Raw genomic sequence first — 19,740 nt, forward strand, 5'->3', positions numbered from 1 at the left:
CTGTGACCATCTGTGCTGTAAGACAGCTGTACACAGGCCAGACAAGGAAGGCAGGAGAAGACCACTTCCCACAAAGGGTTCCTGTTGGACCTTTCAGCTGCCTGAACCAGGGCGAGAAGAGGCAATGGGCAAGCAGCCTGTCTTCAGCACGGGGACCCTGGGAAGGCAAAGGAAAGGGGCCCCTCCCCAGAAACCACAGTGGTGGCAAAGGCAAGGGCTGGAGCAGTGGGCAGGATATACCCCTATACTTCCCCCATTGCAGGGGCCTGGAACCCAATTGGGTAAGCACAAATTAGCACCTCTGCTTTCATTGGCAGAACAGTCCCAAAGGCTTCAGAACATTCCCAGAATTATCCCTTTGACAAGCTGGGGGGTGGACATCACTGCTGACCCCATGATGTAGGTGGAGGGAACAGGGGTTCTTGAGTGGGCACAGGGGATGCTGGGGCTTCAAGGCAAGTCCACGGGTACCAGTGTGTTGTTCAAAAGCAGTAGCAAAACCATTTCACTGTGGAATTATGGTCTGAGTTAGGCATGTCCATGCAAGCCTCCCCTCGAGTCCACACCAGGACATGACGTGAGAGAATTTGTAAACACAGCATTGGGCAGATGTGGGAAGAAGAGAACATGCCTTTTCCAAGTGAGACCAGAGCTCTGCAGAGGCAGTGGCTGTCCCTGCTTCCTCCCAGGGAGTCGATGGAAAAAGAAGAGAATCCGTCACCAAGTGTGATGGTGAATTCATGGATCAGCTGAACTTGGCTATGGTGCCTAGCTGTTTGGACAAATATTAGTCAAAATCTTGTTATGAAGATGCTTCAATGTGACCAATATTTATGTCAGTTGACTGATAAAAAAAAGACTACCAGCCGTAATGTGGGTGATCCTTGTCTAATCAGTTGAAGGCCTCAAGAGCAAACACAGACAGAGGTCCCCAAGAAACAAGGCTTCTGTCTCAAGACTGTAACATAGACATCCTGCTGGAATGGTCAACCCAATGCTTGGTCTCCGAATTGTAGGCATAAGACTGCTAAGAGTTTCCAGCCTACTGTCTGACCTGCAGATTTTGGACTTCCCAGCCCCCACAACTGTGTTAGCAATTCATTAAAATAAACATCTCTCTCAACACACACACACACACATGATATTGTTTCTATCTCTTGGGAGAATCTTGATGGGTACACCAAGTTCAATTCCATGCTCCTGCCACTGGCTTGAGCTGGGGTTCTGCCATCAGTTTCTGTCTTTATTTCAGCAGCAGAACATCTGCTGGTCAAGTCCCCTGGCTTTTGGCATATTTGACAGTATGGAAATTCCTGCTCTGGGAACAGAGAGGCCAGACTTGCCCCAAACTAGTCACAGGGTGGACGGGTCATCAGCTAGGGTAAGGACAGCTGGCTCCCACTTCTGTAGCCAGTGGAGAGCAGGAAGATTCCTGATGGAGGAAGGTGTGGGCACGGTAAAGAAGAATGTGCTAGACTCTTCTCAAATAAGAAGAAATGCAGTTCTAAGTTCAAATACACACAGCTACTTCCTGAAGGAAGAAGGGTCACAGAAAAATGTGGTCTTTTAGCACTCTGAGTGCTGATTGACAGCGGTGACCAAAAAGTGTTATCACGTAAGAAAGGCTGGGTTTCTGTCCAAGTGCACCAGGGTTAGCTGCCATGTTACCTGCAGTCACATTAGAGACCATCAGCTCACAGAGAACGAGAACTGGGACTCTGGAAATTCCGCAGTGGGAAGTAGTAACTGGGGCTGTCTGGGAAATTAAAATGTACCAAGTAGAATTTGGAGTGAGCACGTAAGTAAAATCTCAACTGCTAAAGACAGTACAGACATCATCGGTATGGTTAAAGAAGAAATGTTCTATAAACAACAGAACTGACAACAACTCTCCAAGGAAAGATTTTGAAGAAGACATGGACAGAAATTGCTAGATACCAGGCAAGAATGAACAGCTGGTGGCAGCCACTTGGGGTCACAGCAGCACCCAGAGAACAGAGGCACGATTGGCCATGGAGCCAAGAACCCAGACAGGGTCAGATCCAGAGCATGGAGCCAACTCTAAATCATGCACCTGTGTGCACGCCCACGGGCAGACACACCCCACCTGTGGCACTGGGGCATTCTGGAAAGAAACACAGTTGGTTCAGATGGTGAACCATTGATCCTGGAAAGGCAACATGAGGTATTTTATTTTTCTGCTGTTCTTTTAATGAAAAGTGAGCTCATAAATCAAAGGCCTTGTTCCCAGGCTGCAGGAGGTGGGAGGAGGGAGCCTAAGTTTTGAGAAGTGAGTGGGCCCTTCCTGTCCCACTGCCCCCTTCTCCTCACCCATGTTGCTCATCACAGGTACATTGCTGGCACTCCCTGAATAGCTAAGAACGATTCAGTTGACTCCCATAATTCATTGTTCTCATTAGGTTCCATGATGTGGTTCCAAATCGATCACACACACCATTAAATCCCACAATGGTTGGTACATCTATCTGGAGCACCCAGATGCCTTCTCTAGGGAGGACTCACCTTCCTTGTTCCACCCTACCTGGGTTCTCATGGGCATCCACATCCATGGTGTTTGAAGACTCTCCCTAGACATTTTCTAAGCACGGGAAATCATGTGATCCCCACCAGCTTTTCAATTTTATGATTATTTATTTCCCTGGTGAATCAAAAAATGCTTTGCAGAGGTGACATTCTACGATCTGCAGCTCATTCGTGAATGCATTCCCAAGGTTCACTGTTCAACAAGTGAAACAGGTGTGTGTAAGCAACTTGCTCCAAATCAAACATGAAGTCAGCAACCAAATCCCTGGCTGCAAGTTTCAAGCCTTAATTCAACACAGAGATCTCTCTTTCTCTTAACCTGGATGCCCACATCCATCCTTGAAGACCCTGCTGGTGATGGTGGTGGTGTGCCATGGAGTAGGTGTAGACTCCTAGCGACCCTGTCTGTATAGGGTTTCCGAGGCTATAAATCTTCACAGCAGCAGAAAGCCTCCTTTTCCTCCCACGGCAGCGGCTGGTAGATTCGATCTGCTGACCTTGCAGTTAGCAGCCCACCACGTCATCATGCTACCAGGGCTCCACAGGCATGAAGAATGTCGGGTGAAGTCAGCAGGGGTGTCCTCTGCTTCATCTCGCCTTCCTCCTGGGCCTTGAGAAGATGGTTGCCATGACCACTGGAGGCAGTAAATTTTCTCCATTCTCAAGCTTCCCCTCCCCTAAGTATCTTCAAACTCTTCATATACCCACAGCACACCCATCCCCTGACAAGAGAGGAAATGATAGAGGACGAGACCTCAGCTCAGCTTCCCATCCAGAATCTACCCATGAAGCTGCAGTCCTCTCTACTTCCATCCATAGTCTACCCATGATACCAGTGTCTTCCCCTATACCCTATACCTACTCACTACCCCAACACTATGTTTTACTTCATGTCACTCCAAATAGAGGAAGAGTTTAAGAAAAGCAAAGATCAAGGAAGGAATAAAGGTCCTTTTCCCCCTATCCCCAGACCCCAGTCCCTCAAAACCAATCAAACGTGAAGCAGAGAGATTAAATTATCACTAAGCTAATTACGAGCCTCACACTTAGCCTGACCGCCGGGAAGCAAGGTCAGAAGCAAGAGGCATTAGAACGAAAGGCAGATGCAAGAAGCACTTTAGAAAGCAGCCGGGAGACTCATTACCCCACATAAGGAGGAACGAGGCGTGCTCGGATGTTTCTGAGGCGCGGTCCATCTGGGCCAGACAGAGCATTTGACAGCTGAATAGCTCTACTCTATCATCATCATGCAGCCAAAGTGGGCGAGTCAGAGGTAAACTGATTACAGCGTGTGCTGCTAATTTCCCAGAGAGAATTCTAGAGAGGCAGAGCCTGGGGTGACCAGGCTTATGACCAGTCACATGTAAGGGCACCTTGGTGTGCACAGGACAAAGGGCTGGACTCCTAAGTATATGCATGAATACCCTTTGCTGTATGCAGGGTACATATGCATGTGCCTGTACATTAAGGTGTGTATGTGTGCACACAGTCATATAGGTTGATTACACACATGGGGTTTTGTGAATACGAGCATGTGCTCATGAATATGGGCCTGTGGGTGTACATGTATGGGGGGATGTGCATACACATGTGTGTTGAAGAGTGTAAATATGTGCTCATGGCCATTGACCTGTTGGGTGTACCCTGGTGTATGGGGATGAGCATATATATGCACGTTTGTGAATGTGAACATGTGTTTATGACCAGTCACATGTACGGGCACCTTGGTGTGCACAGGTGAGTAAAGTTGTTCATGTGCATTAGATAGCCATGTGTGTTGGTGAGTGTAAATGTGTGTACAGAGTAATACAGGGGTGGGCGTACAATTCAGCTACCTGAAAATAGAAGCTAAAGACTTCAGAAAGGGTCCAAGGGCCCCTCCTAACATAACAACAACACCTTCCCGGGCTGCTGAAACATTCACAATGGCTGCCACTGGCTCAGTCGTGACAATACCTACCGCCTTACCCAGTCACGGGTGCTGAACACGCCCTTGTATAGCATCAATATGAAGCAAGTTTAGAAAATGGTGACCAAGAAATTGGTAGTCTACAAAATGAGGGTAATAACTGAAGAATCAGTGCTTTCAAAGCTCTCTGCGGGGTCCAGCCAGGCTTTGCTTGTGCCTTTCCTGGGGTAGGGTGGGGTGGGGTGATGGGACAGATGGGACCCCTGATGAGTAGGGCAGGAGCTGGTCCCATGTTAGCAGCTTTGGAACTAGGATTCTCGAGTTGTTGCCCTGAGGACTGGAATTCAAGGAACAGTGATCCCTCCCATGTCCACAGTGAATTCTGGGGAACTCATGGTCATAAAAGAAGGGTTCAAAGGAGAAGTAGGGGATTGTGGGGGATTAAATTACTTAGAGAGCATTGATTTGGAAGGCTCTACTTAATTGTAGGCACAAGAAACAATTCAATAAATTTTGCATAATTTAATTATACGTAGGAGGCATCTGCTAAGCACTGCCTAATCACTGCATTTAAGTAGAGACAGGCTCTCACTCTTAAGGAACATTGAAGGCAGGGAAAGATAGACACCCAGAGCCCGACTCACAGAAGAAATCAGACACTCCTAGTTCCCATGGTTGGAGGAAAAGTCACATCTCAGGAAAACCAATGAATAGAGGGTTTAGTTTTTCTTTTTTTATCTCCAACACTGTCTAGGGTTGATGATAACAAATCAGTCATATTCTGCATTGTTCTCACATTGCCTCCAATATAAGTAAAGAGAAACCATGAGTTCTTAAGAGTCAAGAAGCACTTCACATCATGGATGGTCAAGTAGATCTTTCTTGAATAAATGCTGATGCTCATATTGAAAATCCTTATGGTGGTTGTTGTTTGGTGATGCTGAGTGACTTCGGACTCTCAGTGACCCCACCCATGTACAACAGAACGAAGCACCACCTGAACCAACTCTTCCATCATGATCGTTGCCTTGCTTGAGCCCACTGTTGCAGCCACTGTGCCAATCCGTCTCACTGGGGAGCTTCCTTTGATGGTTGTTGTTGTTAAGTGCTGTCAAGTCGATTCCGACCCATAGTGACCCTGTGTAGGGTTTCCAAGGAGCAGCTGGTGAACTTGAACCACCGGCGTTGCAGTTCAAATGACTTTGTAGTCTGACGCATTAGCCCACAGCACCACACCCGGACTCCTCCTTTGATGGTACACTTACAAAATATTCTCTGCCTTGCCTTACCAAAAGGTCAGCTTGAACCACAAGGCCCGTGGTTCCCCTCAGGCACTCCTCAGAAACTCTATACAGGGTCACTATGAGTTGGAAGTGACTCAACAGCACATCACAACAATAGCAACTTCCAGGCAGTAGCTTTAATAGCCACAGCAGGCCATCTCGTTTCTCCTTCTACCATGAGATTACCAAGTCCCAGATATATGACAGAGAGAATGAGAGATTCCGTAGGTTTCCATGGCCCGAGACCAGCCCCAAGGAAGGGAGAGGCCATGGGGTGGGAGAACGCGACTCTCTCCCTGATTTTCCAAATGGGACTTACCAGGTACCAACAAGACAGGGTAGACCGATAGAAAAACTATAGGTTCCCTTCCCATCTATGGGAGACCCCCAGGATAAATAGGGCTGCCTCTGGACACCCCAGGGAGCAATGCAGATCACACCACCCAGCAGGGGTACCAAGAGAGAAGAGAACTTGCACTTCATAGACACTTCACATTCTAGTAAAAGGAACATTGACTTTTTCAGATTTTTAGATGAAGAATTAGGCAAACGTATCTTCAAGGGGATGTCTATCCTATCGTATTGTGAACACGTTTTCAGAAAGTTGAGGACAGAACACAATACCCAGGAAGAAATGAAGCAAGAACTGAGAGGGCTAATGTAATCTAATGATGTATTTCCAGAAATCAGTCAGAGGAACCTGAGTCCCAGGTTCATAGGAGCCCAGGCCACCACCAACCATGGTGATAATGGGGGAGGACAAGGCAGATTTTTGTTCTGTTGTGTAGTTTTAAACAACAAGATAATCAATGTAGGACACATGCATAACAATACCCATATAATGGTATGGGTAAACTCAATGCAGGAAACATACATAAACCAGGCACCTAGCAGGTGTTCCAGTCACACTCATTCCCTTGCTATCCTCTCTTCCCGCTCAGCCCCAACACTGTGAAGATGGTCCCTCTCTTGATGTGACGGTGGGGGAACAGGTAGACTCCCAACAGAGGCCCAAGTCAGGAGGCATGGTTCTCCAGCAGCTAGCCCTCCATTCTCTTCAAGTCTTGGCTTCTATCCTGTGTCCCTTTCAGCAGCCACCAGCCACCCCCAAATTCCCTGAGGCTAGCGGAGCTCCTGGTGTGGCATTATGGGTTAATGTGCTGGATTGCAAAGTTGGTTTGAACCGAAAGGTCAATGGTTCAAACTGACCAGCTGCTTCTCGGAAATCCTACACAGGGTAGGCTATGGGTTGGAACCAACTCGACAGCACTGAACAACAACAACAACAACAACAACAAAGCTTCTGGGGCTGCCTCCTGGTCCCAGACTCCCTTACCACTCAGGCCCTGTGGATACGGTATCTGTGCCTCCTCTCTACCGCTCAGCCTCTAATGAAGTAACAGCCTAGTAAGTCTACCCAATTAAGACCTTAAGGAATGCTCAGATATAAAGAGAAATGGGAGTGGGTGTGGCACTGGACCAAAAGATTGGTTTGAACCACAAGGTTGGCAGTTCAAACTCACCAGGTGCTCCTCTGAATCCCTATACAGGGTCGCTATGTGTTGGAAAGGACTCAGGAGCACTCAATACCACCAAAGAGAAACAGAGTCTTGTTACACACATGGATGAACCTTGAAAACATCGTGTCAGTGAAGTACGTAAGTCAGTCACAAAAGGACAAGTACTGTATAAGCCCACTTATCTGAAATGACAAGAACAGACAAGTGTGTAGAGATGAGTTTGTTAGTAGTTACTAGGGGCAGAAAGCCACCCCAGTGGCTCTGAGGGACAAGCACTGGACTGGTAACTGCAAGGTCAGCATTTCCAACCCTCTGGAGAAAGACGAGGCTTTGTGCTCTCGTAAAGATTTACAACCTCAGAAACCCTATACAGTGTCGCTGGGAGTTGGAATCCACTGTATGGCATTAGGTTTGGTTTGGCTTGAGTTTAGGGGCCAGAGGAAGTAGTGATGGGGGGAGGTGAGCCACTGTTTGGGAAACCATGGGATTCTGTTTATGGGGATGGGAAATTTGGTTTCAATTATGGATAGTGGTTGCAAACCATGATTAATGTAATTTATATCACTCAGCTGTATACCTGAAAAATATTGGCATGCAAATGTGCTACGTGGTTTGGGGTTCTTTTTCACAACAACAATAATAATAATCCTCAAGGAGCCAGAAGGCAGGATTCAGCACCAAGCCCACTTCTGCTCCTAAGCAAGGCTGTTCCTGAGCCCCTTCCCACACCACTCAAAGGTGACTTCAGGTTTCAAAGTCATTGGTTCAGGTTCTCCCACAGTCCCTACTAGCCCTGCCTCCTGATGATCATGAGCTTGTATAACCCCCACCCTGAGTGTAGACTTCCCTGAATGTGGAAGGTATCAAAGGTGCAAGGTGTCACTTGTGAGTTTAGGCATCAAATATCCTCTGGCTTCCAGTTTGCTCTCTCTCTCTCTCTCTCTTTTTCTCCCTCTCTCTTTCTTGCCCTTGTTGTGAGGGAATCTGGCTGCCATGTTGGGAATAACCCTCAAAGAGAAGCCCACGTAGCAAGGACCAGAAGCAGCAACAGCCACATGAGTAAGCTTGGAAGTAACCCCTCTCAACATCCAGTCTTAAGATGCCTGCAGTCTGTGAGAGATCCTGAGACAGAGGACCCAACCAAGTGGCGCCTGATTCCTGGTCACAGAAACGGTGAGATACTACATGTTGTAAGCCTCTAACTTCCGGGGCAATTTGTTACACCGCCATAGACAGCAAATACACCTAATGCCCTGGGGCAGAATGGAAGGCATGGAGTGACGTGGGGGAACTTAACCCTGCTGTATTTGAGTGTCTCTGTGAGACAGCAGGGATGTGAAGGAAACCCAGTGATGCCAGCACAAACAGAGCCAGGTGGCCACTTGCACAGGAAAACAGGTGGGAACAAGTTAGGAGTACAACCAGACTCCCAGTGACAGCTTCAGCGCGTGGGCTGTGGGAGGGTCAGGCTTCATTCAGAAGGGACTGTGCCAAGGGCTCTCCTTGAAAGCACCTGAGAAAATTGGTGTGGTCCCCAATGAGGAAGACCTCCCTGGGTCTGTTCCCACTAACAGCTGTCACTGGTATTGACATGAAGATTGCATTCTCCTCCAACCTAGACTCTCTCAGGAGCCAGCCCAACAGCCGGGGATGGTGGGGTATTTCCAGCTTGGGCCCCTTCCTCATTTTGCCTTCATCTCTTCCTCATCTACATCGGGCCTTTCATCCTTCCCCGTCTTTGTTGTCTTGGTTACATGGCCAGACTCCTGATACGCTGCTAGCTTTCATTTTAATGATATGTTCTTGTAAAGCACAATATTTTACTTCAATTGCATGTGCCACTGGTTAGCTTCCTTCAGCATGTCTGACATTTGTGTGTCAGCTGACTGGGGGATTCGTGAAGTGGGGTGTTTCTGCAGATTCCTTCCATTTTAATGTCTTTGCATTTTAACTGATGATCAGGATCTTTCTATACATGCGTATGAATACACACACACACACACACATAATGATTTCAAGAAGTGGTACAAGTATCAATAAAGCCTGAATTGGCAACGCTCATCGGAAACTATCTCCTTGAATCATACACACTAGAAAAGATCACTTGGAAACTAGAATGATAAATGTTCCCAGGTCCTATATTCCTGGGGATCTCAAAGGGATTTTCAAGAGAAGCTGGGGCAGGAGGGGTCTTTTCCCCAGTTGCTGTCTTGAGAAGGTGCCACTGTGAAGACATTTCCCCAAGCTTGTTCAGGTCAGCACCAAGTGATCCATGGAGATTTCTCAGACATGCACGGAAGGTGAGTTGGGACCAAAAGTTAGTGGTGAAAATTAGTTCAGGTAAGAAAACAGGGTCAGCAGAGGTCCACTTAAGCTAAAAGGAGGGTTGAGTAAGGGTTTTATAGTGTTCAAGAATATAGAATATATCAGAGGGCACTGAAGAGCTTAGCTTCTCTCCATATCTCCATAACACTTAAGACACAGCAGATGAGACTGGCAGGAGGACAAGTTGACTTGAGGTAAAGTGGGTCTGAAGGGCAGGTTTTAGCATCTATGGATTTGAAGGACTAGTAACAGGCTACGAGGGAGCTTCAAAAAGCTCATGAATCAACAGAACTGAAAAAATACTGGAATTTTTCACAAACTTTTTGAAGCCCCCTCATCTCCTCTGTCCATAAAGGACAGAGAATAGCATCCTTCATACATCTGTGAGGCTCCCGGCGGTAAGCACGCAATCACAGATGGTCCTCCACCTCCATCTTTGCCTTAAGTCACCTGACTCACAGCTTACCATCTATAAAGGCTGAATACTTGCAACATAAAGAGTAGAAATGCAAAAACACCACAGCACAAGGCAGTACAATCCAGCCATCATGTTTTGATGGTCTTCTTCCAGAGCAGAAGCTGCTCGGTACTGATGTCGCCATGTTCTCTTTCCTTTGCTTGTGCCCAAACACACATTCAAACCCACCAGCCACTCCTCAGAAACCCTATACAGGGTCGCTATGAATTGGAGCCAACTGGACGGCACTTCCCACGTAGCCACGTAGCTAAGTGGTCAATATCTTCATGCCAAGCCATCCTGCTAGGATTCCAGCAATCTGAAATTCCAATAACGTATCCTCTCATGGACCCATCTAAGTTTTGTGTAGCATGCGTTTATTTTCAGTGTCATTCCTGATGAATTTGAAAGGAATTCTCAAATCCATTTAGAAAGTGTGAAAGCTGAGGTAGATAATCTCTGATTCGATATTGCTTAGTGAGTTGGGCACTGGAGTGAACTGCAAACACACACCCAATATCCAATCCTGAGGAGCAACGCTCAGCATGACACTAGTCCCGGGTACATCACCTTCAGCCCCACTCTGGATAGTTCCACTTCTAGATCCGTAGTGGGGCCCAGGAAACACAAGCGAATGGATTTTAACACAAGCTCAAGAAAAAGAATCACAATTCAGGAGATTGCATGAATCTGCGTGGACATTTCCACTGAGAATGTTGGTGTTCATATTCCTGGTGACTCTCCATGGAGACATAGTTCCTACCAAGAGAGACTGGCATGATTTGGTGTGTCCACATGGTCATGTGAATTCCCTACTGTAGACGACACACAGAGTTGCCTGGAGTTCTGCTTCACCAGCACCCACAATGGGCTCTTCCATTAGGTGTGAACGGTTTTAACTCAGCAAACACGTAATCACAAAGCAGAAGGGGCGTCACCCCTCAGTTTGGTTTATAATGAAAATTAGTCCCTTCCCAATAATGTCAGGCAATAATTTACCAACCAATAGAACTAGAAAATCTCTCACTGTAGTCCTTATAATCCCTTAGTGGCGTCCTGGTGTGGCACTGAAGGATAAGTACTGGACTGCTAACCAAAAGGTTGGCAGTTCAAACCTACCAGCCACTTCTTGGAAGCCCTATACAGGGTTGCTATGAGTCGGAACTGACTCTACAGCACTTAACAACAACAACAGTGTAGGGAAAGCAAGAGGCAGGGAAAGAGGACTCAGGCATTAATATCTAAGCAAAGAAATCTTAACTCTTCTGTGGTCTCATTAGATTCCAGATTTGCTCAACTACTAATCTAAAGGTTGGCAGTTCAAGTCCATCCAGTGGTGCCATTGAAAAAAAACCACCTGTTTCCAGAAAGACAACAGCCAAGAAAACTCTATGGAACAGACTTACCTTGTAACACACGGGGTCGTCATGAGTCCAAATGAAGTCAACAAGCAGTGAGTCTGTTTTATGAGTTTTGGGGGCGATATTGGCTTTGACAGCAACTGGGATCGAAAGTTTTCAGATTTATACAGACACCTGTTGTTAAGTGCCATCATTGTTCTAGATTCATAGCAACTCTGGATTGGGATTCCAAAGTAGTAAGTCTTTAAGGGAACAGACAGCCTTATCTTTCTCTCATGGAGCAGCTGGTGGGTTTGAACTGCCGACCTTGCAATTATCAGTTATATTGCTTATCCCACAGCAGACATCCTGAATAAAGTGAATCAAGACAGTATCCATCTAAAAATTTCACCTGCAGCTGACATGTTAGCAGTCTAGGGGTTATTCCTGAGTTCCTACCTAGTGCCCGGTGACGGGGGCATTTATGGGCTACATTTCTTACCAACACAAGCCTTTCATACTTGTCATAGGGTGATGGTTGTAGAACCACCTGTACACATACATCAGAAAAATAAAAAAGGCATCCAAATTGGCACTTCCCTCACCTTCTCATCCTTTGAACTAATAGTGTGGTCCTCAGAGGCTAAGTTGCAAATGATCGGGACCCACCCCTTTCAAACAAAGGAAGAAGTCAGTAATTCTGAGAGTAGCCTAGGGATAGTTACAGCCTACCTCCTAGATCTTGTAACCTACAGCCAATTCCCCTACTTACAGTGAACCCTGAGCCCTTCCCGCCCACCCTTCCACCTCCATCTCAAGTCCCTTGAAAGAACCTGGATCCCTGTGGGGATTCCTACAGGCTCCCAGAAGCCCATTCTGTAATGGCAGCTGCTTCTCACCCCTGCTTTGAACCTCACAGAACTTCTTGCTGTATCCTCCTGACGCCCAGAGCTGTCCATGGCTGGGCCTCTGGCCAGGAAGGTGAAATCAGTCCTGATAACGCCGCACGACAACCCACAAAGAGCTATGACCAGGGAGCAGTAGGAAACGCTATTGTTTGGAAAAAGTCAACATTCCAAATCCGCCACTTTTGCCTTTTATTATTTCAAACAACAGACTGGGAGGCCCAGTCTTCCTTCCCCCTATTGCATGGTCTCCTCTGTAGACTGCAGGAGATGAGACTGGGTCCTGGTAAAACCGTGAAAGGACTGTCATTCTGTCCCTAAAGCAGAAAGTCTGACGGCCTTGAATGCCTGGCTGTCGTCAGGGGACCAACAGCTCATTTCTCTCCCTGACCCGTCTACTCAAATCTCTTAAATGTCTATTCCTCACCACCACCACCACCACTAATAACTATACACACACACACACACTATTCTGGAAATTACATGTAATGTCCCAGGTGGCTAAATCAGAGCTGTTGGCATGTAAATCCAACCAGAGTGCGAGATGGGAAATGCCAGCCTGCAGTTTATGAAGTCCCTGACTCCCAGCCAAGTGTTGTCCATCACAGCCTGGCTAGAGGCCCCTGGGGACCCTTCCAGACAAGGCTCTGCCCGCACCTACTCCATGTGGGTCACCACCGTGCACTTTGCTGACCCCGGGTCCTGAAGGTGTCCACATCCTACACACATCCTAAGGCAGCATGTCAAAATCTTCCCGGGCAACCCTGGATGGCTGTGTGTTGCACGCATCATCCTTTATCAGTGTAGGGTCTTTTTCAGAAATTACCCATGTAAGTGCTCCCCCAGCACAGCCCCACCTCTCCATTGCATATACCAGATCTGCTCCACAGAGAGGGAAAGTTCAATAAAGAAATGATGGCTGGCAAACGCACACTAGCCCACACTGCTCTTTGAACATCTGAAACCACAGCCCAGCAATACAGTGTGGGAGAGAGAGGGATCCAGGCTCAGCCTCAGACCCAGCCAACCCTCTTGACTAAGTCAGAACCACCATGAGGAGTCCAAGGGAAGCCCACACAAGACGAGCATGAGCGCCACCGGCACACCACCGGCATTCCTCTAGGGGGAGTTCGCAGGGCAGTTATCGGTCATCAGCCCTGCCACCTGGAGTCTTAGTTGTTGTTGTTGAGTACCGTGGAGTCAGCTCCAACTCATAGCGACCCTGTACAGAGTTTCCAAGGCTGTACATCTTTACAGGAGCAGAAAGCCTCATCTTTCTCCCGCGGAACAACTGGTAGTTTCGAAGTGCCGACCTTAAGGTTTGCAGTCCGATTCATAACCACTATGCTACCAGAGCTCCTTAGAAAGGCTCTTCATTCAGTCAAGGAGGTGAGGGTGGGGCCGGCCCTCCCTCCCCGCAATGAGTCCTTTGCAGGACACGTTCCTGGGTGGAGGAGACTCCCGCTGATGATGAGGGACCAAAACCAATCAGTGCCTATGAACCTGGAGCTTCCGGAGATGAGGAGGAAAAGGCAGGTCCTGTCAGACCATCCCTCCCACACTAAGCCCTTTTCTTGCTCTCACAGCAAACAGGGTTTCCTTGTCCCACAATCTGACTTGCAGGCCCATGCGCCCCTCAAACAGGGCCTGCACTTTCCTACATCTGGTCCCGGAATGGATTCCAGATGGACACAACAGTCAGACGGACTGGAGCCCAAGGACCTGGCCACTCCTTCCTGGCCCTCCCCAAATGCCTAGGTCCAATAACACCCTTCCCATATGGTGTCAGCACACACCTCACAATAAATTCTCAGCTGGTATATAACACCCACTCTAGATGAACCCACACCTCACCCTGTCTGATTTCCAACAACAAGGTCATAACTTATAATCTCAACAACAACACCTGTATCACTAGCCCCTCAGGCCACAGGTGAGAGCATACCCATCCTAGAGCAGACAGACCATCGGCACAACAACCCAACGATATCATCTTGATCCTACCTTCTTCAGCTTGCCACTCTTGGTGCCCACGAAGGCCAGGGAGTGGTTCTTGTAGACATAGGCGATGACCGCAGTCATGCGATCACTGTCCTCCGTGAAGACAGGGGTGCCCCGGATCATCTCAGACACCCCCAGCGGGGCATTCATGTCCAGGCCACAGAAGTTGTCATCGATAGTTAGGAGCTGAAAATCAAGCAAGAGGAAAGTTAGAGGCAACGTCAGGGTGACTGGCAAAGATACTATTTCCCATGTGCCTACCGCAATGGGCCACAAGATCCCTGCCCCCGAATGCCCTATCAGGTACCAGAAGGGTAATGGCTTGTTGGCAAAATCTATAGGAGAATGTAGAGCTTGAAGATTCCTTAGAGACAGGTATTCAAGAACAAATCCCTCTCTTTTTATGTGAAAAGCTCGGCTCTGGAGAAACTCAGTAGGAGACCTTCCAACAGAGGCCTCAATAAGGAGTTACAGGACCCAGGCAAACCACGTATTTCTAAGGTTCATGATAGCTCATGGTCTTTCCGCTCCTCCTCCAACCTCACCATGCACCATCTTGGTAACCTAGATTGTTTATCATCATTGTCACCATGGAAATGCACAGCCAGCCCATTCCTTTCCTTTCCTCCATGAACATGGACTCCTAACAAGTCTGCTCAGGTGGAAGGGAATGGTGAGTAGATGTACAGATGAGGATGAAACCGTGTAGAAGAGTGTTATTCACATTAGTATACAAGTAACAATACCAAGAGGGACCTAGGTGTGTCACTGGTGGTGGTCGTGGTAATGGTGTACTGTGGAGTCGATTCCAACTCACAGCCATCCTCTATAGGGTTTCTGAGACTGTAAAGCTTTATGGGAGCAGGAAGCCTCATCTTTCTCCCACAGAACCACTGGTAGTTTCGAACTACTGACCTTGAGGTTAGCAGCCCGACTCATAACCACTATACTACTAGATCTCTTTGTGTCTCTGGTACAACTCTCAAATTTCATGCTGTAGACCCAACTTTGATTTCTAGCCAAAGGACCTTATGCTCAACCACCACCCTTGTGTCAAAGGAAGCTTGCGTGTTGCTAGGATGCTGACCAGATCTCAGCGGAGCTTCCAAACTAAGGCAGACTAGGATGAAAGGCCTGGTGATTTACTTCTGAAACTCAGTCACTGAAACCCTATGGAGCACAATGACTGAGTCTCTCCCGGCTGTATCCCATTATATGGGGTCGCCATGCATCAGAGACCAAATCAACAGCAGCCTACAGCAACAATATATCAGGGCAGAGGTATGCACAGACATCAACTGTGGTAAGAAGGGATGGGGGCAGAGGGTGGTCCCAAGCTCCACTCAGTCAACCACAAGGTACCCTCAGTCTCCTTGCTTCTTCTAGAACACAGCACAGCAAAAAGGAGACAGTGGGGCCTGGTCACACCTACAGCAGCATTCCCATGTCTTCTGTGGGGACCAAGCTCCCTGAGACTCTTCACCATAAAAGGGCTCCTTGAACAAAAGACTGGGGGAAACCGAGCACATTCTAACACCATCTCTAAGAAAGAACTGTGATTAATCAAGGAAAAGGTCTCCAACGTCTTTTTAAGAGGAAGTCTATTCAGCATTATCTCAGACTTTCCCAGTCATTATGTTCCTTCCCCAAACCATTTTCAACCGAAACACCTATTGTTGTTGTTAAGTGCCATGGAGTCGATTCCAACCCATACCGACCGTGTATAGGGTTCCTACCCATAGCGACCATGTATAGGGTTTCCGAAGAGTAGCTTGAACTGCTGACCTTGCAGTTCAAATGGCTGTGCAGTCTGGTGCATTAACCCACAGCACCACACCCGGAGTCCAAGCACCTATTAACGTCCCTTAAAGGGGATATTTCCTGGTTGCCTGCAGGACACACAGATCCGCTAGCTCCCGACTCCAGGTTGTAAGTCTCAGTTATCAGACTTGTAAATGAGCTTCAGGCCAGCTTCCCCACAGTGATCTGACTGAATCTTTTTCGGCATTATCCCATGCCTCCAACTGCTGTCCACCTCAGCAGAGGACTCACAGGGCCCTGTGGTGGGCCATTGACCTCAGCAGTGGCTGGAGAGAAGCCTTACTTTGACACAGACACTCAGAGGCTTCCAGAACTTTCACTGGACATGCTACTCTTTTTTGGAAGCACTGTGTAGTCTAGGGAAGCTTCCTGGGTCTTCCCATGCTTGTATTTGCCACTGTATAAAGATGAAAGAAGCAACTCCTGCTTTTAGATGGACGTCCATAAAGCTTATTGAGCTCAGACCTGTAAACATCTGGATTTTGCAGAGAAAGGAGTGAAATAAAATACTAGGTGCCGAAGGAGGCAGTAAGATGGCAGACTCTGCAGAAATGCTAAGCAGATCCAGGACAGCAAAGGTACAGATGCAGATGACGGTCCTGGAACCCTGAGCTTTAGAAGAAGGGATAGAGAAGTGAACTGAATGCTGACTAAGAGAGGAAGCTGAACAGACAAGGTGAAAAACAGAGGGACAGATAGGTGGCCCACCCAGAATGGCACAGTCATCTAAAACTTTTAAGAGCAGCTTTAGAGGCAAGCATCATGGTAGTGCAGAGACAAACTGATGACTCGTGGAGGTAACAGACAACAGACAGGCCTAGAGGAATTTCATCTAGGACTGTGAGTATCACAGTTTCATACTTAAGCTCCTTGGCTGGCAGGAGACCCCAGTGTTTTCTCCTCTCTGGGTCTGGCACCTACTCTGGTTGTGTATAGGGTTTGCTAAGAGTCAGAATCAACTTGATGGCCCCTTACAACAACAACAACGACAGGTCACATTACAGCAACAGGAAATGCTCAGGGCACATCACCATAAACCTCAGCATGAAGGCGCTCAGCCCTAGTTCCACAGTTCAGTAAACCTGGTGGTAGTGGTGGTAGTGGGCCATAGAGTCAGTTCCGACTCATAGAGACCCTGCATAGGGTTTCTGAGGCTGTAAATCTTTACGGAAGCAGAAAGCCTCATCTTTCTCCCACCAAACAGCTGGTAGTTTCAAACTGCTGACCTTGAGGTTAGCAGTTCAATTCCTAACCACTGTGCTACTAGAGCTCCTTTCAGCAAACCTAGTTCTCCCATTTAAGTGCCTAGAATGACCCCACTCTACAAGCAAATTACCTGCCCAGAGTCCCTCAGTTTTATATGATCCTGTGCTGGGAGGTCCACTGCTTTGTCTCGTGCTCTGTTTCTTGGTTCTGTTGCTGCGACCCCTCTGCCACTCCTCCATTTCCACAACTTTCTGTCTCCGGTGAGGAAGTCTCAAATCACAGGAATCTCAGGGTCCAAAGAATGCACTTCACTCATGGCTTGTGTTCTTTAATGGCAGTGAGTGATATTCCCATCCTGCTTCTGAGATGGTTCATTTTATATCCATGCTAGAATTTCAAGTTTTTACAATAACAATGAACTCTGTTATTATCCACAACCAAATCATCAGTATCTTCTCCTTCCTTCTCTTATCTAAACCTAGCATGGTAGAAATAATGCTTGGTGGGATTTACAAACACAAGGCTAGAAGAAACACATTAAATAATTCACTACACCACACCAACCAAGAATCATATACCCAGCAAAGCTGCTCCACAATATGCTGGTGAAATTAGAACATTTCCAGAAAAAAACAAAATTAAGGAAATTTGTAATAACCAGACCAACTGTACAAAAAATGCTAAAGGGACTTATTTGGAATGAGAATTCACAACAGCAGACAACAACCTGAGCTTAACATACACAACAACAACACCCAGAACTCACTCAATTCACACGTTTGCTATTGTTAAGTGCCGTCCATGAAGGTTTTGACTCATGGCGAGCCTGCATAGGGTTTCCAACGAGCCGACCCTGCGGTTTAAACTCACCTTGCAGTCCATCAAATTAACTCACAGTGCCACACCAGGACCCTAATTCATCTATGGAAGTATCCAAAGTAAAACAAACCTACAAGACTGAAAATAGGGAACCAGAGATATCAACTTATAATGAATACAAATATATAAAGCAAAAAGAGGGAAAAGTGTAGATATCGAACTTCCAAATGGTGAGGAAGTCAAGTAGACTTCAAGATAAAACAGATTGTTTTAAACTTGGAAAGAAATTGATAAATTACATGCAAACTCAAAGAAAATGCGTACAGCTCACATGAAAACAAAAAACAGGAAAATCATAAAAATTTAAGTGACCATTAAAACTACATTAATCAAGAAAATGTACAAACAAAATAAATTCAACACAAAAAATTATGTGGAACAAAGACACCAGCAGCAAAAATAAAAGCAATCAATTCATACCTTTTGATAATTATAATTATAATTAATGTCAATGGATTAAGCGCACCAGACAAAAGACAGAGAGAAGCAGAATAGATAAGAAAAAAGTATCTTTCAATATGCTGCCTACAAGACATACACCTTACACACAGACACAAAGATTAAAAAAAAAAAGGATTAAAAAATATATATCAAGCTAACGGCAATCAGAACTGAGCAGGAGTGGCAATATTAATTTCTGATAAAACAGACTTTAAGGTAAAAACCAGCTTAAGAGACAAAGAAGGACATTATCTCATGATTAAGGGATCAATTGAACAAGAAGATATAGCCATACTATAACTATCTATGCTACCAATGAAAAAGCTTCAAAATACATAAATCAAACTAATAGAATTGAAGAAAGAAACAGAAACTCTGCAATACCATCAGGAGATTTTAATACAGCACTTTTGATGAAGGACAGAACAACGGAAAGAAACTCAACAAAGACACAGAAGAAACTAAACAACAAAATCCAACAACAACCTCATAAACTTATACAGAACACTCAACCCAACAACAGCACAATACACATTCTTTCCCAGTTCACATGGAACATTCTCCAGAATAGATCATATGTTAAGCCACAAAACAAGCTTCAATAAATTTAATAACATTGGAATGATACAAAGCATCATCTCAGAACACAATGCTATCAAAGTCGTAGAATCGACAACAGGAAGATCCAGGGAAAAAAATCAAATACATGGAAATTGAATAACACCCTGCTTAAATATTTGATTCTAATCAGAACAAAACTACAACGTATCAAAATCTTTGTGACACAGCAAAACCCGTGCTTACAGGACAATTTCTACTTCTTATCTGCCAGTTGGTTACACTGTGATGGCTTGCAAACTGTTGTCATTCTGAAAGCTATTTTGTTGTTCTTGTTAGGTGTCATCAAGTTGGTACCAACTCATAGCAACCCTATGCACAACAGAACGAAACACTACCCAATCCTGGGCCAACCTCACAACTGTTGCCACGCTTGAGCCCACTGATGCTGCCACTTTACCAAACCATCTCTCTGGGCGTCTTCCTCTTTTTCTCTGACCTTACCAAACATGATATCCTTCTCCAGAGAATGAGTCTTCCTGACAATATGT

General features: G+C 46.4%; 1 protein-coding gene across 2 annotated transcripts in view; it reads right to left on the reverse strand.

Annotated features, from left to right (window-relative positions):
* Positions 1-19,740, reverse strand: part of PLXNA4 (plexin A4) — a 482,253-nt gene that overhangs the window by 436,087 nt on the left and 26,426 nt on the right. For both annotated transcript variants that reach the window (XM_006861144.1, XM_006861145.1), the window contains exon 2: positions 14,288-14,470. In XM_006861144.1, the coding sequence (XP_006861206.1) occupies positions 14,288-14,470 (183 nt within the window). The remainder of the gene's footprint in view (positions 1-14,287; positions 14,471-19,740) is intronic.

Source organism: Chrysochloris asiatica, unplaced genomic scaffold, assembly GCF_000296735.1.
Source record: "Chrysochloris asiatica unplaced genomic scaffold, ChrAsi1.0 scaffold00041, whole genome shotgun sequence".
Taxonomy (NCBI): Eukaryota; Metazoa; Chordata; class Mammalia; order Afrosoricida; family Chrysochloridae; genus Chrysochloris; species Chrysochloris asiatica.